This window comes from Schistosoma mansoni (genome assembly GCF_000237925.1).
Source record: "Schistosoma mansoni, WGS project CABG00000000 data, supercontig 0229, strain Puerto Rico, whole genome shotgun sequence".
NCBI lineage: Eukaryota > Metazoa > Platyhelminthes > Trematoda > Strigeidida > Schistosomatidae > Schistosoma > Schistosoma mansoni.
In genome coordinates this window covers 2,110-24,214 of record NW_017386095.1, presented here as the reverse complement: position 1 = coordinate 24,214, position 22,105 = coordinate 2,110, and the positions used below count along the sequence as shown (strand labels likewise).

The 22,105-nt window shown below is 39.2% G+C and overlaps 1 protein-coding gene across 1 annotated transcript; it reads left to right on the top strand.

The window, feature by feature from the left end:
* Positions 1–18,483: 18,483 nt before the first annotated feature.
* Smp_156070 (hypothetical protein) lies at positions 18,484–21,819 on the top strand (the record flags this gene model as incomplete). The annotated part of the gene is made up of 2 exons (XM_018791510.1): positions 18,484–18,572; positions 21,287–21,819. Exon 2 carries the CDS (start codon positions 21,400–21,402, stop codon positions 21,817–21,819), a length of 420 nt encoding a protein of 139 aa, XP_018647316.1. The 5' UTR covers positions 18,484–18,572; positions 21,287–21,399.
* Positions 21,820–22,105: the final 286 nt, after the last annotated feature.

Here is a 22,105-nt window from a genome sequence, read left to right as displayed (position 1 = left end):
GCCAATATTCTTTCGACGAAATAAAAAGGATCTTATCTTCTAAATTATTGCTGACTCATTACAATCCTAAGCTTGAAATAATTGTTGCCGCTGATGCTTCCAACTATAGAATTGGGGCTGTTATCAGCCATCGTTTTCCTGATGGTAAAGAAAAGCCGACTGCTCATGTATCCCGAACACCTAACCCAGCTGAACGAAAATATAGTCAGATTGAAAAAGAAGGATTAGCTATAGTTTTTGCAGTAAAGAAATTTCATAAAATGATTTATGGACGTCGATTTACTCTTCTAACAGATCGCAAGCCGCTTTTATCTATATTTGGGTCGAAGTCAGGTATTCTTGCATTAACAGCTAATCGATTACAACGCTGGGCTATTACACTACTTGCTTATGATTTCCGAATTCTATATAAATCAACTGAAAAGTTTGGACAAGCTGATGTTTTATCTCGATTAATTGCGAATCAGAAGCAGGAAAGCGAAGATTCTATTATTGCAACGATATCATTGGAAGAAGATATCCACCAAATACTACAAGTTGCTATAAAAGCAACACCATTATCCGCTGAAGATATTAGACGCTACACTCAAGAAGACGGCGAGTTAAAACGGATTATAAGTTGCCTTGAACATGGTTGGCCTGCTCATATAGACAACAAAAACATTGAACAGTATGCTCACCGACGAAATTCCTTATCGCTCGTGAACGGGTGCCTAATGTTTGGAAATCGAGTTATTGTACCCACAAGCCTACGTCGGAAAGTGATGTTAGAACTGCACGCTGCACACCCAGGGGTAGCGCGGATGAAAGCACTTGCACGCGGTTATGTATATTGGCCGAATATTGATGCGCAGATTGAAGAATATGTTGCGAAAGGTTCCGCACGTGCAAAAGCCATGAAAGCGCCTCGCAAGACCGAAATGCAGAGTTGGGGAACACCGTCAAATCCGTGGTCAAGAGTTCATGTAGATTTCGCCGGTCCTATAAACGGTAAACAGTTCTTGATAATCACTGATCCTTTCTCCAAGTGGCCAGAAGTCCACTATATGAAATCTGTCTCAACACAAGCTACGGTGAAGAAACTGAGGCAAGTATTCAGTTGTTTCGGGTGTCCAGATATATTGGTGTCAGACAATGGACCACAGTTTACCTCTGCTGAATTTTCGAGGTTCTGCACTGCCAATGCCATTAGGCATATTAAGACAGCCCCATACCATCCACAGTCTAACGGCTTAGTCGAAAGGTTCATGGACACTTTTAAAAGAGCATTGCTTAAAGCCGAAGGGGAAGGAGAAATAGAAGATATAATTCAACGATTTTTACTAAGCTACCGCGCAACCCCCAACCCAACAACAAATAATCAAGAAAGCCCGGCAGAAGTAATTTTTGGAAGAAAGATTAGAATACCTATGGAACAAATGAAGCCAAAACCTGAAATCAGTCTCTGCAAGAATAAACGAATGGAACTGCAATTCAACAAAAGGCATGGTGCCTTACCCAGAAGGTTTAATGTGGGACAAGCAGTAATGGCAAGAGATTTCCAGGGAGTTAAGTCAACTTGGAAGTTTGGCATCATAGTCCGGAGAAAAGGGTAAGTTATTTATGAAGTGAAAGTTGGACAAAAGATATGGGTACGACATGCAAACCAGATACAACCGACCAGAGAGGAGTGGGAGATAGGAAGTGATAGAAAGCATGATATACCATTAAATATATTAACCGAGTCGGATAATGAAATTAAAAAGGACCCGAATAAAAAGAAGACGTGTACAACACTCCCAAGGCGGTCGCAGCGCATCAGGCGGAAATCTAATCATATAAAAATAAATCCCAAGGATCGCTATTATCCATGATGCTTCAAAAAAAGGGGAGGTGTTATATACTAGGAAAAAAGTACTGATAACTTACGGGACCTCTTATTAGACTATTAATCTATTTATATTCCTATGGTATAACTATTCAGTAACTGGATTATCTATGTCTATATTCATCTTATTACTAGCTTCATTTTGACCTATTGATTATTATTATATGATTTATCGTTCCTAAATTATACTCGGTTTATTGAGTACTGTCTCCCACGCTTCCAGCCACGTTTGGCTCGATTTTGTACAAATATTATTTTCTATTTTATGGTGTGGTGTGGTCTGCCTGTTTGGTATATAGACAAAGTATGTTTGAAATGAACGATTCACATTACAGCAGCTGCTATTGGTGTTTTGGACTCAAGTGGACGGGTTAGGCGGATACGGACCAATAAGGACGCTAGATTACTCATACTAATCGAACGTCATTGTCACAGTGTGAAGGTCGTAGAAGTCGTATTCTATTGGTGGCCAATTTACGCGAATTACGTCCTTGTTAAATTCGTAAGGTCATAACAAATCAGCGACGACCTTGAATAAGTCCTAACAATTAGCTACTGCCTTGATCAAGACATAACGATTGGCGACGGGGATTCTGGCAAAAGAAATACAGCAGTCGGTGACGTCATTTTGGAATTAAATAATCCATAATAATTGCCGGTATTTTTTTGGATTTATTATTATTATTATTCGCATTAAAAAAATGTCAATTTCTCCAGAACAGTTGCAGTTAATAATACAGCAGCAGCAGCAGATGTTAGCTTCTCAACAACAACTCATGGAAGCACTTTTGGGGAAAATGTCTATTCAACAAGATATTCCAGAACATAAAAGCATAGAGTCATATCTTAATCCAATTCCAGAATTTATTTTCGATGCAGACAGCGGTCACACTTTTGAAGCCTGGTTTGGCAGAATTAAAGATATTTTTCGAGTAGAATTTGCTGCTATGGAGGACGCAAAGAAAGTCCGGTTGCTCTTACAGAAACTTGGTCCTAATGAGCATCAGAAGTATAAAAACCATATCCTGCCTAAACATCCACGAGAGATTAGTTTCGATGAAACTGTTAACATTTTAAATAAAATGTTCTGTGAACAGATGTCTCTATTTCGTATCCGGTATAATTGTCTCCAGTTGACTAGAGAAGCTGATGAAGATTATACTACGTATGCCGGAAGAGTAAATTTACAAGCATAACGATTTAAATTAAATGTGTTAACCAGTGATCAATTTAAATGCTTATTATTTATCTCTGGTCTGAATTCTCCCAGCGATGCTGATGTTCGCATGAAGTTATTATCTCGTATGGAACATGACGAAGAAATGACCCTACAAACTGTTACTGGTGAGTGTCAACGATTAATAAACTTGAAACAGGATTCGGCTATGTTAGAAACCAAAAGTGCTGCACCATCTAATCATTCTGTCCATGCTGTTAAGACGAGTCAACGACAAAAAAGTGCCAAAAGTTATAAACATCACACAAAAATTCCTAAACCTTCAACGAAATGTTGGTATTGCGGCGCGTGGCACTTTTCAAGATTTTGCAGATTTAGGAATCATAGATGCACGGTGTGCAATAAGCTTGGTCATAAAGAATCCGTTTGCCGGACTAGAGAAAATTTGAGATCGAAGCCGATGGAGCGTCCTCACCAGTTTCAAAACAAATATATTAACAGTATATATTCTACACGGGCTCTAAGTATGGCAGATAAAAGAAGGTATGTGGAATTAGTGGTTAATGGTGTTCATGTCCGATTACAATTGGATACAGCGTCAGATATCACATTGATCTCTAAACGAACATGGAATTTAATTGGTTGTCCACAAGTATTACCTACTGAGCATACTGCACGAAATGCATCCGGTGATATTTTAAAGCTTGTTGGAATTATAAAATGCTCTGTTGAATTTCGAGATAACTACTTCACATGGAATTGCTATTTAACGAACAGGCATGACTTAGACCTTATTGGAATAGATTGGATAGATAAACTAAACCTATGGGATGTACCATTGAGTGAAATATGCATGATGAAGTGCACAAATAGTCCTAGAGATCTACCCATGGTTCATGTAACTAAGAAGGCCATAACGATAGGGGACCTCTGGCAGAAACACAAGAAGTTGTTCCAGAATAAATTGGGATGCTGTACCATTGGAAAGGCAAAATTATACTTACGACAGGATGTAAAACCTGTTTTTTGTCCTAAACGCCAAGTCCCGATAAAGTTGACAAGGAATTAGATCGATTAGAGAAACTGGGTGTTATACAACCGGTTAATTATTCAGCATGGGCAGCACCAATAGTAGTAGTGCAGAAAGCAAATGGAACTATTCGCCTGTGTGCAGACTTTTCAACAGGATTAAACGATGCTTTACAAAATCACTCATATCCACTTCCCTTGCCAGAAGATTTATTTATTAAACTAAACGGTGGACGTTACTTTTCCAAACTTGATCTATCTGAAGCTTACTTACAAGTAGAAGTTGACGAAGATTCGAGGGAGTTATTAACCATTAATATCCACCGTGGACTTTACCAGTTTAGCCGATTACCTTTTGGCGTGAAACCAGCTCCAGCAATTTTCCAACAGATTATGGATACCATGTTGTCTAACCCTGAAGGTGTGGCAGTTTATTTGGACGATATTATAGTTGTTGCCTCTTCTGCTCACGAACTGATGAGTCGGTTAGACGTAGTGCTCAATAGAATATCGCAAGCCGGTTTTCAATTACAAAAAGAAAAGTGTCAATTTATGCTGGATTCTGTTAAATATCTTGGATATATATTTGATAAAGATGGTCGCCGGCCAGATCCAGATAAATAAATGCCATCAAAAATATGCCCACACCAACTGATGTTACAACTCTCCGTTCATTCTTGGGGATGATTGGATGTTATAGTATGTTCGTACCCCAGATGTATAAATTGAGACACCCGTTAAATCAATTTTTGATGGCTAATGCAAAATGGCACTGGACAAAAGAATGCCAATATTCTTTCGACGAAATAAAAAGGATCTTATCTTCTAAATTATTGCTGACTCATTACAATCCTAAGCTTGAAATAATTGTTGCCGCTGATGCTTCCAACTATAGAATTGGGGCTGTTATCAGCCATCGTTTTCCTGATGGTAAAGAAAAGCCGACTGCTCATGTATCCCGAACACCTAACCCAGCTGAACGAAAATATAGTCAGATTGAAAAAGAAGGATTAGCTATAGTTTTTGCAGTAAAGAAATTTCATAAAATGATTTATGGACGTCGATTTACTCTTCTAACAGATCGCAAGCCGCTTTTATCTATATTTGGGTCGAAGTCAGGTATTCTTGCATTAACAGCTAATCGATTACAACGCTGGGCTATTACACTACTTGCTTATGATTTCCGAATTCTATATAAATCAACTGAAAAGTTTGGACAAGCTGATGTTTTATCTCGATTAATTGCGAATCAGAAGCAGGAAAGCGAAGATTCTATTATTGCAACGATATCATTGGAAGAAGATATCCACCAAATACTACAAGTTGCTATAAAAGCAACACCATTATCCGCTGAAGATATTAGACGCTACACTCAAGAAGACGGCGAGTTAAAACGGATTATAAGTTGCCTTGAACATGGTTGGCCTGCTCATATAGACAACAAAAACATTGAACAGTATGCTCACCGACGAAATTCCTTATCGCTCGTGAACGGGTGCCTAATGTTTGGAAATCGAGTTATTGTACCCACAAGCCTACGTCGGAAAGTGATGTTAGAACTGCACGCTGCACACCCAGGGGTAGCGCGGATGAAAGCACTTGCACGCGGTTATGTATATTGGCCGAATATTGATGCGCAGATTGAAGAATATGTTGCGAAATGTTCCGCATGTGCAAAAGCCATGAAAGCGCCTCGCAAGACCGAAATGCAGAGTTGGGGAACACCGTCAAATCCGTGGTCAAGAGTTCATGTAGATTTCGCCGGTCCTATAAACGGTAAACAGTTCTTGATAATCACTGATCCTTTCTCCAAGTGGCCAGAAGTCCACTATATGAAATCTGTCTCAACACAAGCTACGGTGAAGAAACTGAGGCAAGTATTCAGTTGTTTCGGGTGTCCAGATATATTGGTGTCAGACAATGGACCACAGTTTACCTCTGCTGAATTTTCGAGGTTCTGCACTGCCAATGCCATTAGGCATATTAAGACAGCCCCATACCATCCACAGTCTAACGGCTTAGTCGAAAGGTTCATGGACACTTTTAAAAGAGCATTGCTTAAAGCCGAAGGGGAAGGAGAAATAGAAGATATAATTCAACGATTTTTACTAAGCTACCGCGCAACCCCCAACCCAACAACAAATAATCAAGAAAGCCCGGCAGAAGTAATTTTTGGAAGAAAGATTAGAATACCTATGGAACAAATGAAGCCAAAACCTGAAATCAGTCTCTGCAAGAATAAACGAATGGAACTGCAATTCAACAAAAGGCATGGTGCCTTACCCAGAAGGTTTAATGTGGGACAAGCAGTAATGGCAAGAGATTTCCAGGGAGTTAAGTCAACTTGGAAGTTTGGCATCATAGTCCGGAGAAAAGGGTAAGTTATTTATGAAGTGAAAGTTGGACAAAAGATATGGGTACGACATGCAAACCAGATACAACCGACCAGAGAGGAGTGGGAGATAGGAAGTGATAGAAAGCATGATATACCATTAAATATATTAACCGAGTCGGATAATGAAATTAAAAAGGACCCGAATAAAAAGAAGACGTGTACAACACTCCCAAGGCGGTCGCAGCGCATCAGGCGGAAATCTAATCATATAAAAATAAATCCCAAGGATCGCTATTATCCATGATGCTTCAAAAAAAGGGGAGGTGTTATATACTAGGAAAAAAGTACTGATAACTTACGGGACCTCTTATTAGACTATTAATCTATTTATATTTCTATGGTATAACTATTCAGTAACTGGATTATCTATGTCTATATTCATCTTATTACTAGCTTCATTTTGACCTATTGATTATTATTATATGATTTATCGTTCCTAAATTATACTCGGTTTATTGAGTACTGTCTCCCACGCTTCCAGCCACGTTTGGCTCGATTTTGTACAAATATTATTTTCTATTTTATGGTGTGGTGTGGTCTGCCTGTTTGGTATATAGACAAAGTATGTTTGAAATGAACGATTCACATTACAGCAGCTGCTATTGGTGTTTTGGACTCAAGTGGACGGGTTAGGCGGATACGGACCAATAAGGACGCTAGATTACTCATACTAATCGAACGTCATTGTCACAGTGTGAAGGTCGTAGAAGTCGTATTCTATTGGTGGCCAATTTACGCGAATTACGTCCTTGTTAAATTCGTAAGGTCATAACAAATCAGCGACGACCTTGAATAAGTCCTAACAATTAGCTACTGCCTTGATCAAGACATAACGATTGGCGACGGGGATTCTGGCAAAAGAAATACAGCAGTCGGTGACGTCATTTTGGAATTAAATAATCCATAATAATTGCCGGTATTTTTTTGGATTTATTATTATTATTATTCGCATTAAAAAAATGTCAATTTCTCCAGAACAGTTGCAGTTAATAATACAGCAGCAGCAGCAGATGTTAGCTTCTCAACAACAACTCATGGAAGCACTTTTGGGGAAAATGTCTATTCAACAAGATATTCCAGAACATAAAAGCATAGAGTCATATCTTAATCCAATTCCAGAATTTATTTTCGATGCAGACAGCGGTCACACTTTTGAAGCCTGGTTTGGCAGAATTAAAGATATTTTTCGAGTAGAATTTGCTGCTATGGAGGACGCAAAGAAAGTCCGGTTGCTCTTACAGAAACTTGGTCCTAATGAGCATCAGAAGTATAAAAACCATATCCTGCCTAAACATCCACGAGAGATTAGTTTCGATGAAACTGTTAACATTTTAAATAAAATGTTCTGTGAACAGATGTCTCTATTTCGTATCCGGTATAATTGTCTCCAGTTGACTAGAGAAGCTGATGAAGATTATACTACGTATGCCGGAAGAGTAAATTTACAAGCATAACGATTTAAATTAAATGTGTTAACCAGTGATCAATTTAAATGCTTATTATTTATCTCTGGTCTGAATTCTCCCAGCGATGCTGATGTTCGCATGAAGTTATTATCTCGTATGGAACATGACGAAGAAATGACCCTACAAACTGTTACTGGTGAGTGTCAACGATTAATAAACTTGAAACAGGATTCGGCTATGTTAGAAACCAAAAGTGCTGCACCATCTAATCATTCTGTCCATGCTGTTAAGACGAGTCAACGACAAAAAGTGCCAAAAGTTATAAACATCGTCATAACATAGGGAAACACGTGAAATTGAGACCAACTCTTCTGTGGGTACCACAACAACAGTGAATAGGTTCTACTCGCTGATATCATTTAACTTGCCATCAACACCTCTAAGTTTCAAAACGGGTAGTAGGCTTGAGGGTAATAAACCCTTTTACACGCACTCTAACAAAAGCAACCAGAGTACTGATCACTCGCCTCACCTCCTAAACCCTAAAACCATTAATGAGCATGGTAATTATAGGTTCTTCACCTTACACCCTATCTACATTCCACAAGATCACAATTGTAATTACTCTCAGAAAAGAAAACTTCCCACACCCTTCAGTATCAACCCACCACATGAAAGCGGCTTCCATGTATTATAACAGTGGTAACTATTTCCAGTTACGTGTACCAGACCCTCATTATGCTCACACTAACGTAAATAGCTATACCAGAGGCTGAGAGTTTAACCATCAAAACTATTTTGCAAATAACAGTACAGTTTACAGTCAACCTGTACCAGAATTCTTTGGAATAAGGCCCCTAGTAGCACCCCTGTTGAAGCATATAGCCTAAGTCATTTCAAACCACGTGCGGAACATAAACTCGCCTCCCCCGTACAGTTCGCATTAGAAAGCACTGACACCCTTCCCTCCTGTATAAACTCCTCAATCAACTTCACTAGCTCATTTGATACATCCCCCACTAACTCTAGCTATCAAAATACAGAGCTATAGAAAAACATTAAATCCCCCCCACTTCAAACCCACGTCAAACCCGAGAGGGTCATGACATTTTTAATCGAGATACTCTCGCTCATTTTAACTTAGTAGGCCATTTGTTTAATATGTGTCTTATCAACTCTAGGTCGATCTGCAATAAAAAGACTGATTTAGAACTGTTTGTATCCATATATCAACCACCGCTTATCATGATATCTGAAGCATGGACTAACAGTAATATTTCCGATCTAAGCATATCTCTTGATAACTATCTCCTATATAGAAGTGATAGATTGAAAGGACGAGGCGGGGATGCCTTATTTACGCTCACTATAGCTTAAACTCACTATAATGTGATATGCCTGAACTAAACAAACTGAAGTATTCGGTGTGCATTGTTTCGAAGCCATCGAATTCCATTACCTTACTGTTCGACTGTGTCTACCAGCAACCTAACGCGTCAATAGGTGAAAAAGCAGTATTATCAGAGGTATTCACACTAGCATCATCCCTCCCATCCACAGGCAAGCGCATTTGTGGCGACTTCAACATGCCTGAAATTTCTTGGTTCCTTGTCAAGGCTCCGAAACGTTACGAATCATTTATTGAATGTCTAGAACTAGGACAGTGGACTCAATATGTTAGTAGCCCTACCAGACATCAAAATATCTTGAACTTAGTCTTCACCAGTAGTCTCAGCCCCAATACAATGTATATTGGAAAAATGTTTCCAGGTAGTGATCATAATATTGTCATATGTAGTCTTAATATAAAAACCACAACCGGTAGACATAAAACTGTAACACTTCGTAGAAATTATCACAAGCTTGATTTGAATAACTTCCACAACTACCTGAGAAGCACCAATTGGGACACTTTCTTTACTGCCGACAATACCGACACACTAACCAATATATTTTATCACAACATCGGAAGTATCATCAACAAAATCGCACATTTGGAGTACTGAAGACATAAGTTTTCTAAAGATCTTTGCAAACTGGTCGATAAACGAAGACGTCTGCAAAGACATTGTAATCGATTCCACAACCTTAATGACTTTTCCTCTTTACTTACTTTGACAGAAATACTTGTCCGAACAGAGGCGATACGTACACAAAAAGCTGTCGAATGGGAAAAACGTGGTGTCGAACTGAATAATAACTCCTCTGCACTCACCATACTTTTTCAAAATAAACTTAAACGTTCTAAATCGAGAAGGAACATATTTATTAAAGACAAACAAGTATACGAAGATCCTAAACTTGTTACGGAACTATTTAGTGAACACTTTTGTTTTTCATTAACTAACGAAAAACCACTAAATGATTCAGAACTAATCCCAGCACCTCCCTGTGAAACTACTAATGTATACTTCAATGTACAAAATATCTGTAAGGCGATTAGTACATTGAAACACTCCTTCATTGATGGACCTGAAGGTATTCCTGCTAGCATGCTAAAACGTGGAGGTCATGATATGTGCGTTTTGCTTCTGAAAATATTTGCGATATCACCCTCTATTACCCTACTGCCTGGAAAACTACGTATATCACTCCCAAAATGAAAACAGGACCTGAAGCAAATGTTGAAAATTACCGACCCACAAAGGTAACATGAGTGGCATCTAGAGTGATGGACAAAGTAGTCGAGGCGGCACTTGTTCAACATCTACTTACTAATAATCTCATCTCGGTCTCCCAGCATGGAATTTTTAAGTCCAGGTCATGCGATACATGCCTAGTAGACTACCTGAATTATATAACTCTGAAACGAGACAACGGACTCCTTGTATTAGTCCTATTCCTAGACTTTAAGAAAGCTTTTGATAAGGTCCCACACAAAAGGCTTCTGGTCGAACTAAGGTCCTCCGGAACAGACACTCCACTCTGTTCATGGTTTGTTTCATTCTTAACGAAACGTAAACAAACGGTAAAGTACAATGACTGTCTCTCATCATCCACTTTTGTTTCCTATGTATATAAACGATATATGTAATATCAAAAAATCTGAAAAACCATACTTATATGCTGATTATCTCAAAATAGTATACAGCTATAAGCCTGAGGCTCCAAGTGAAAGTGTACCCCTGGTTCAAAATGATCTCAGTGACCTAACTATCTGGAGCGAAAAGTGGAAATTACCATTTAGCCTCCACAAATGCGGGATCATGCACTTTGGAAAGCACCCCGATGAACCACAACTTTACTTAAATAAAAGTAAAGTCCAGACACTTAACTCAGTACACGATCTAGGAATTAATTACACAGGAAGCCTAAACTTTAAAGCACACGCCTCCTCTATTATTTTTAAAGCTAGACGTCTAATTGGCTTCATAACGAAAAATTTCTTTACGACAGAGGCTGAGCTTACCGTTTACAAAATATGCGTACGACCTTCCCTAGAATATTGCTCTTTTATCTTCTCTAATATGAATTCCAATGACAAAATAAGGGTAGAAGATGTTCAAAGACGCTTTACACGCCAACTGCTACGAAGTGACTCCACTCTCGATTACACAGGTAGATATAAGCACCTCTCTATAGAACCTTAATGACACCAAAGGCTATGGAGCAATCTGATATTTCTCTACAAAGCAATAAATGGACTCTCGTTTCTAACCTCCTGCCCAACTATGATCCATGACCTAGCCTATGGACTAAGAAACAACGCACATACACTATTAACCGTCAAACACAAAAAACAAATGCTCGTAAGTTTTTTACAGTGAGGTATAGTTGATTGTGGTACAGGTCCGTAATACCTATCCGCAACTGTGACAATTTTACCAAATTCAAAAGACTAATAACCCTGTTACTAGACCCTAAACAGCTTCACCAACTATTCCTTGAACTCCCGTCCACCAATGAGGCACTTTATTATGGACCGCCTAATGTCTAGACGAAACAAGAATATAACGAACCCCATTGTTATTATTATGAATATAACTAAATTTTGGAACACATAGTTTATCCTCTCCCACTATTCATTGGTTAATAACCATGGCCTCCTCTCCTAACCTTCACTTTCAGATTCCGAATCCCTCTAATGGTTAAAACCACACTATTCTTCCCAAGTGTCATGTCCTTTTATTTTTATTTTTCTTATTATAAGTAGACAGATAGCTCACTAATCTTATGGATGCTGATCACCTAATGCCGATCAAAAGAAGCTCAAATGTCCTGAATTCTTGTGAGTTGCTCAATGTTTTATTTTTCTAACCCTGAAAATTTTACATCCTACTCTTTCATATCCTTTGATTTGCTATTGGTTCTTACCACCTCTTAACCACATATAATCTGACCAGTCTCTTGTAGCTTATACCATTAGTTATCTTCATAACAGCACTACATACTTAGTGGATGTCTGACCCATAATACAAATGCTTTTACCATCTGATTTGCTTGTAGCATGGAACTAGTAGAGACAGCGTATTTCAACTATGGGGCTTGATTAAAGCAATATTCATACTGACCACAAATGTAAGAAAGCCCAACATCATAAAAGGAGAGTGGCGTTACTGACCAGCAAACATGATGGTGGGAAGATAACTTCAATCCACCCCTGTCTGTAGAGGGGAACATTTTGTTTAGTTAAGGCTTGTAGTGGCTGGCCAGTCTCGATAAGAACACGATTGGAATAACAGAAACAATTATTATTATTGTAACCAATTGTACCAGAGATTGTTTTACTGTATTTGTTTAACTGTATCAGTTTCACTTCTTGTTCCGCTATCCGCCTTGTTTGGTTCGAGCTTGCTCACGCACTGCTTATTCGCTTGTACTCTTTGGCACGTCTCGGTATTATTTCGATACCACGAGATCACCAATAAATATACTTGATCTGGACTAGTAAAGCCTTTTGATTTACGGGCTATCAAGGGAACCAAGTCGTTTTTGGACGCGTAATCGAATAGTAGTGGTGATCATAGTCCGTCCACGACTCGACATCCACTACAGGCTCCTTGTGGTCTAGTAGAATGTCACGAACCAAAGGTATTGATGCTGATTTATATATGCAAAATACCTTTTTAAATCGTGTTTAAAACGCTGAATTGGTTCCACTTCCTACCGAGTAATCCTATTACAAGCAAACTAGACAATTCGCTAAAAACGAAGCCTACTCCATGCCCTATAAAACCTAGAAACAAAAAAGGGTTTAAATAGCTTCGACGAAGAGGGGAGACAGCCATTTGTGCATCAGAATACTGTTTTCAGCACTATATTTTATAATTACACATAATTCTATACTTTCAGCTTCTTTCTGAACTACCTTCATTTATACAGTTCCTTATCCACTCATACCTGGTTCACACTTATTTTCTTTAACAAGTTAGTAAGCTCTTGCCTAATAAGTACTTCAGTAACAGACAAATAGACTAAATGGTTATACCTTAGCTATTCCACCATGAATATTGTGTGCTCTGCTTTTCGTCCTTCCTTTTTCTTGCACTTTTCTCAGCCCCTGGAGATAACCCACCGAAAACAGATATGGAACGGTTGACTTAGTTCTACTCTGTTATTAAAGCCTCAGATATTTTGGAGGGATATAAGGTTGAAGCTTCTAAAAGCCTCCAACTTCTCATTTATCTATTCTGGACCATCAGCTGCATGTTGCAACGCTACCTTCATAAAGTGCTCCAATTGTGATAATGACAACATGTTTCTTACGAAATCCATTTACATTCATATCTTATAAAATATCAACCCAGCTGAGTATTTTTTCTGCAGTGAAAATTGTAACTTGTGTAACAATTTGATCTTGCATGTAAATCGGCATTTTTCATGTAAGAAACTGTTATTTGAGGATTAATTATTATCATTATTATTATAAAACAAATTTACGGAGCAATTAAAATATCGTTGTGACAGACCTACATGTTGTTTCCAGGTCAATAATGGAATGCAGTGTGGCAAATGCAATAAGTGGTATCACAACATGTGCAGTGGACTCACCGGCTGCATATAAAGGGTTCTGCAAGCCATTATCACGTTGGCTGTGCAAAGCATGCTCTTCCACAAAGTCTCTGCTGATTCTAGAGGCGATTGAACTGTTAAACATAGCTAGAAAATTGCTCTTAGATAAACAGGCAGCAGTGGATGAGCGGAATTCAGCTTTCGAGGAAATAGAAAGCGATATCATGAGCCCAATTTTGGATTTGAGTGAGACAATCAAGGTGGACCCCATTAGAGTAGCGCATAACAAGCTAGATACTGTAGAATTATAGTCTACTTCGTTATTAGTACCACACTAATAATAGACCTAATCCCAAAATTGTAGATTTGTCATGATGTAACTGCTTAATGTATAAGATTTTACGTGAAAGCCACATCATTGTCTACACCAACTCATCGTATCGTAACAAATATTAATATATGATGGAGAACATATTCAGGTTGGAGATAGCACAACTTATTCATTATGAGTAAGTACAATTCACACAGAGAGCCCATGCCTGCAAGACTGAGCCATGCCACCCGATGGATTGAATTAATTGAACTCCTTATTCCCACCTTCTCCATTGTCAGATTTTTCTCTGCGCTAAATGCATACATACACAACCTTAGTGTGAACTATGCTTGAGAACTGCGTTCAAGCTGCAAAGCTTGTTTAAAGGATGACTAGGACATCTTGGAAAAGCATGGAGGGTAGATGACTGTGTAATTCCGAAACTTCAGAGTTTACCGTACAAAGAGTGGCTTGCAAAGCTAGATCCTTTTACTCTGTCCTATCGCAAGTTGAGAGGTGATCTGATTTCGAGGTATAGAATACTAAGAAATGATTTTGGACTTAATATATTCTCTCTTTTTCTTCCCACTAAAGCCGGACATCTCAGAGAACATAACAGGCGGATGGAAAAGTGAATTACGAACAAAATACTAGTGGCATACAAGTTTTCACATCGAGTCACCAATTTTTGGAACTTGTTACCTAAAGCAGTGGTGTCCGCACCTTCAATTGACTTATTCAAGAAACGAATGAACACTCACAGAAGCATACTAGAAAACAAATAACTCGGACCATAGGTTTTCTGTCCATACCACGCAAATCTGAATCTGAAATCCGATGGGCACGTAAGAATACTGCCCGATATACCGTATTCTGAACGAAATCTCATCCGGAACATCCCTAAGGAATCTCGCGAGGCGTTTTTCTGTGGACGAAATATCATTGTGCAAGGTGTACCGGAAAATATGGACCCAACCCAAGCAAACTCTGATATTCGGGAATGGAAATTCATTAAGCATTCCTTAAAACTTAAGAACATATTGACCTAACAGGTAATGCGACTAGCCAAGAGAGACGGAGACTCTAGGCCCCGGCTGTTGAAGATAACCTTCCCCTCCTCCCACATGGCGGCTGCAACTCTGGAAGCATTTCTTGCCAATAGACGTCGATTGCCAACTGGCATCCATATGCATCCGCATATGCCCCACGACAGCAGGATCAAGCACAAACGAAAGCTGGAGCTAACAATTCCACTCGTGGACTGTCTTGATCATAAAAAAAACGTGTAAAGGACAGGGACTACCAACTCGGTAAACATCGTATAGGTAGGCTACCTGTCCACTCACGCACGGATCATATAGACAAACAGGAAGAAGCTCACGCATTCCAAATTGAAAGCATAAACTGCCTATACACGAACGCCGCGAGCTTGCCAAACAAAATGGATGAGCTACGTGAACTTAGCAACGCTAATGATGCCCATCTGATAGGAACATCCGAAACTTGGATAACGTCTCAGTTTACGGACCAGGAGCTAGCAATAACTGGAATGTCTTTATTTCACAACGACAGAAAAACAGAAATGGGGGATGAAGTAGCACTATACATACGGTCATGCCTGGATGCGCACCAACTTCACAACCAAGAGTTTCTCAGTCTTGATTAGTCAGTATGGTGCTCAGTAAGATTGTCTACCACCTCGAGGTGTCTAGTTGGGGTCATCTACAGGAAGCCCACTGCCGACACCGAGTATGACAAACGTCTGCTGGAAGGATTAACTCGCTCTACGCGTCTCGGATTCTCTCAAATCCTGATTCTAGGGGACTTCAATCTTCCTAGAATCAACTTCGTGGAACATACATACATTGGAGGTGACAACTCTACTGAAGCTCTGTTCTTCAACCTCATCGGTGACCTGGGATTATTCGAAAATGTGAAGTCGGCAACTCGTTGGAGAAACAGTCGGACGCCGTCGCGCTTAGACTGGGTATTCACAAATGAAGAATTCCTAGTTGACCACCTCTCAATCCTGGCTCCCCTGGGGAAAAGTGATCACGCCGTCTTATCATTCAGCTTTGTCAGCAAAACGGAGCTAAGATATCCTACTAGCAACAAGCGCTGGAACTTCAAACGGTTGAATGTGTTAGCTTTACAGGACTATCTACAACAGGTGGATTGGGATGTTCACCCTCAACTTGAAGTGGGTGCTCATTGGGATTTTTTACTGCACACGATCTTATGTACTACTGAGCATTCAGTTCCTAAAGTGGTCCCAAAAAGCTACAAACAACCTCCAATCATCAAGAACTGCACTTTTCGTTTGCTAAGCCGCAAAAGGCACTGTTGGGTCGAATATAAACGAACCGACAATAACGACGCATACAGGCAATATAAACGCATAAGGAACATATATTCAAAGGCAATAAGAGAAGACAGGCTTCAGTTCCAGACCAAGCTTATCGATAAATTTGTCTCCAATCCGAAAAGCTTATCCAGTTACGCAGCTTCTCTTCGACAAGGCAAAACTGGAGTTTTCCGACTGCTTGGTCCTAATGGCCCGACCAATAACGACGGTGATGCCGCTAACCTTTTGGCTGAACAATACTCCCGGACATTCCAGCTGACCCACATCAACTATACTGACGAAAGCTTCACCTGCACCTGTACAGGACTTTCCGAAGTGGACCTGAGTGCTGACCTGGTGCTCCGTAAACTGCAGCACCTAAGAAAAGACACTTCTCCTGGTCCGGATATGGTTCTTCCCGCTGTTTTGAGGGAAGCAGCTTCAATCCTGGCGACACCACTTAGCGTGATGTTTGCACACTCGCTAAGCAGAGGCAAACTACCGGAAATTTGGAAGCTGGCCCACATCACACCAATTTTCAAAGGAGGTCGACGCAGTGAACCCTCAAGCTGCCGACCAGTGGCCCTTCTCTCCATACCCTTCAAAATTATGGAATCCCTAATATATGACGGTATACTAGAATACTTATCATCCTCAAAGTTCTTCTCACCTCAACAGCATGGTTTCAGAAAAGGTCATTCTTGTATGACCAACCTGCTGACTGCGGTGGATAGATGGACAACCATCCTTGATCGCAAGGGGAAGGTTGACGTCATCTACCTGGATTTCTCAAAAGCTTTTGATAGGGTCAACCACGTATGTCTTATCAAGAAGCTTAGACGATTGGGTATAAAACCCCCTTTGATTGATTGGCTCTCTTCATATTTAAAAAACCGACACTTTAAGTGTAGGGTTAACTTCACTCTCTCTCTCAGGCTATGGATTGTCCTAGTGGGGTCCCCCAGGGCTCAATACTAGGACCTCTTCTCTTCTTGATTTACATTAACGATCTTCCTCAACAAGTTTCATCTGACTTATTGCTTTTTGCTGATGACGTGTAACTTTGGAGAGAGATACGTAGTCATAATGATATACTAGTTCTTCAGGAGGATCTGACCCGACTTCAAAGTTGGGCAGACGACAACGGACTTACCTTCAACACTTCAAAGTGCAAAGTAGTCCATCTGAGACATGTTGCAGACTATAGTTATAACTTAGGTAACTCCCCTCTAGAAGTTTCCCAAGTCGAAAAGGATTTAGGAGTGTTGGTACCCTATGACCTGAAATCGTACGCGAACTGTGACAAAAACGCCTCTCAAGCAAACCTTGCACTGGTAACATTGAAGCGCATTTTTGGCCCGTTTGACGGTAGAACTTTCCACATAATCTTCAACAGTTTAATTCGTCCCCATTTAGAGTACGGAAACATAGTATTTCCTCCCTCCCTCCAAAAGGATAAGGACACTCTGGAACGTATTCAACGTCGAGCCACGAAATCAATTCGGGGACTCAAATTCAAACCTTACGAAGAGCGCCTCCAATCACTCAACCTTTACCCGTTAGAGTACAGGCGTCTTAGAGGTGACCTTCTTATGACTTACAGTATCCTTAATACTTCTGGTCATCCCCTTAAACATCTTCTTAAGCTTAGTCATAACACTAACCTAAGAGGTCACACCCAGAAACTGGAGACCCAACATAGCAGAACAGACTGCAGACAACTTTTACTCCGTTAGAGTTGTCAAGTGCTGGAATTTGCTGCCGACTGAGCTAGTCCAAGCGATCTCCCAGGAGTCCTTTAAGAGGAAACTTGACTTATTCTTAAGGACTAAGGATAACATATTATGATTTACCAAATTCTTTTTTTTTCTCTATTATCGTTCATATACCTAGGTTTTTGCCTGGAGGTATTGGTGATCCACTGCTACTAGACACGAAAGCCCGTTAGGCGAAAGCTTCTATTCCGTCCTCAACCATTTGAACCATTTGAAATCTGATCTGATGTGAAGCGCGCAGTTTACTATTGTCTGCGTTACAACGTGCTCAGCTGTACTGCTAGGCAAATATCTGCTTCCCATAAGTTATTTGGGTAAGAGTTTATTTTATGGATGGCTTCTGAGTAGTGCTTTAGTGACCTTGATAAAATTTAATCACTTGCTATCGTCGAAAGAGGGTTGTAAATCGGTGTATGGAATTAGGATTAAGAATTAAAGTTATAAGTTTAGGTTGCGAACCTATTATTTATGGACGACCCTATAAGATTTAAGATGGCCGATCTTTGATGTTGGCACGAAATTCATCCATTCACATGAATACTTAAAATTTTGGGATTATAGTTGATGTCAGTTTGTGCACAATCTTGATTGGAGCGGTGAGACCATAATGTATGGACGACCTTTGAGTGATGCTAAAGTGACTCTGAAAATGTACACCTACTTACTGATGTTAAATGAAGGTTATAAATCAGTGTGATGAATTAGGATTATGATTTGCGGTTGATGGTTGGGGTTGGGAGTTAGATTAAGTGTTTTCATCATCAACTGACATGAGCTGTAATGCTTAAACTCTATCTAGACAAATAAATTAGTGAATTTCGCACCGGAATCCATGGCCCGTTACCTCAAGCGTGATTGGCTCATCCATAAATTATAATCTCGTCATAAAAACATTAGATCCAATTTCCAATCCTGACATCTAACCGTAAACTCTAACCCTTATTCCTAACTCTTATTTCACCTTAGTGTGTAGGCGGCAACTCTAAAGATCATTTAAGCGTTGCTTATAAATCACCATTAATCTTGGTACCACCGTTTCGGTTAGTGATTAGTCATATAGGTTTTCATTAAAAACTGTCATCAGTTATAATGCCAAAATACCGTTTAGGCATATGAATGAACGGATTTCGCCAGAAAATTCGAGAGTCGCTATCTTCAATCTGATCGGTTTATCCATAAATTATGGTTTCACCTTTCTTTGTTGATATAACAAAAATGCTTAGCCGTAGCCTAATAACTGATTTTTTCCTCTATAATACTAGTTTTACACGTGTTAAATGGTATTTTTGGATCGAATAGCTAATGTTATGTTGATATGGTCACTAGTCATATTAATTAACACAAAAATTAATAATGATCCAGTGTAATTGTGTTTGTTCCCACATGAGGTCTGTCACATTTACTACTTCAATTCTTTATGTTCCGCCTTTGTGCGTTATTAATACTTCATGAAGTAAATAGACTAAAGCTATGTGTTCACGTTTTCTCATCACGTACTCAGTAGGCTACATATACATGCGGTGTCCAAGTAACCATTAAGTCAAGCTGATATCAATCAAGTCTCATGTTCAATCCCATTTCGGTCCGGTCAGTAGGAGACCATCAATAACATGTGTACTGAAAGCTCAGTTTATAAAGGTCCAGTTGGTAAATGAGTTGCAGAGTACTTCCTGTTTTGATAGTCAGTATAAGCTACGTGTCCTAACCTTACTGCTGAAGAATAGAAATACTCCACCATAGTTAATCACATCTCGTCTATAACTGTATGCATTATTAATCGAGCATTTTTAAAAATTAAGTATGTGTCTTTAGTTATACTGTTGCTTGACTAGTGCATATATGAAAGCAAATATTCCCTGACCTCATACGTATTGACTCTAAACTTATATTTTACATACTGTGAGGTCTTGCAGAAATAGGGTTTATGACAAAAGCCATTTAATTACAATAATATTTCAATGACGCTTCCATTCTTTCAGTCTAGTTATCCTATTTTCAGTCATCGACGTCAGTTTTCCAATATACCCGACGTCTGAGACTGGTGTGTTGTATCGTCATTGGATTTCTGATTGAAAAGCCGTGCCATATTCATCTTTGTCTTAATACTTATGAGGCTGCGCTATGAAGCATGAAAAAGCGAAGCAGTCGAAATTAAGATAGATGGTATGATGGTGTGGAGTAAGCATAAAAGATAAGATGTGAATAAATAAACGTTTTTTATGGCTTTAAAATTCAAATACAGATAGCGAATGCATCCGCATTTATTGATATACCTGCATCGGCAACACTGCAACATCTTCAGCCTTGCCATTTAAGGTCTCCAACCATAGATATTGATTATTTTACAAACCCCAAACAAGAACTCTGAGACCCCCAACTAACCTAGTTTGACAGTCAGGGAGTTCGTTGGTTGAAGATGCGTCTGTACACCACCCTCAGCCTTCTTTGGAATGAGACTACTATAGTTACTACTCTAAATCCCTGTAGGTGGCATATGGTCGTGTATCCCACATATATCGAACACCTCAGTCGACAAGTGCCTCCAACAACATCAACTGACTCATTGTCCTTGCCCAACACTTCATTCCTAACCTTAACATTACACCCAGCGGTCTCACTGTTAGTGAATAATGCTTCGAGGACGCTTCTAATTTAATATTTACAACCCTCATACGTTTCATAACTTCACAAACGAAATTGTTAAGAGTAAACGATACTGTCAATATAACCTCACAATCGGCTCTTCGGATTTAATATGTAACCTAAAACGCAATGATTGGCAACTTTTGGCCTTCTAGGAGCTGTTTAAAAACTCAGTAAAACCTAACAACATTTCCTTTGTAAAACTAGTAGAAGTATGTACAAAATAAAATTATCATACATTGTCATAGCAAATTTTACCACTCTAGTACACTATGTATCAATAACTGTCATAATCAACGTAATTAGTTTGTGTTAATTACTTCTGAATGTTTATATTATATTTTAAGTTAGCTCGTTTGAAATACCAATTTCCATCCTCTTCCAGATTGTTATTTGTTTGCTTATGATCATATCAGCGGTTCAGGATAGTATTTATCTCCCAACTCTTGTGGAATTTTAAAAGGGCTCTTTATAATAAAAGTAACTTGGTCAAAAGGAATGATGGCGTTGCGGCGTCTAACAACCAATATATTGTGTCTAAGACCGCTTAATTTATGCACAAGTGGAACTAGATTCTTTTCTGCTAACTATCAACTATCAGGATTGTCTGCATCTTCTATTTTGTACCCAGTAAAATCAAAGTCTGATAATTTCGTATATAACGCCGCTTTCGCATCAGGACTCTACGTTCCATGTCGTTACAGTACTATATTCAGCAATTATCCTGGTGAAATGTTATGGGAAGGTGTAACTGGACCAAAAGGAGGCTCAAAAAGACGTGCACGAGGAAAACGCAGAGTTACAAGGCAAAAAATAAATCTTCATGTGGGGCAAAGATTAGGTTTTGGCAAAGCCTCCATACAGTGGCCTGGTCTTACCACACCTGCTTCTTCAAGTATCAAGCAAGTAAGTACTTGATTACCAGATAGCACTTTATTAATCGTTGTTTTAATGATGTCCAACTGTGCCTGTAGTCGTCTAATTGTAGATATCACACCATATTATCAAAACAAAGTGAAAACAACAAGCCAAATTGCAAAAGAAATCGGAATATTCTAATAGCAGTGATAACGAGAAAAAATGAGCATTGGAAATATCGTTCGAAAAGAAAAAATGGAAAGGTGTGTATTAGAAGAACATTGGCGTTTAAGAATGAGAGGAAAATAGAGTGAATGTGTCTGAATTATTGTAAATTATTCTAAAC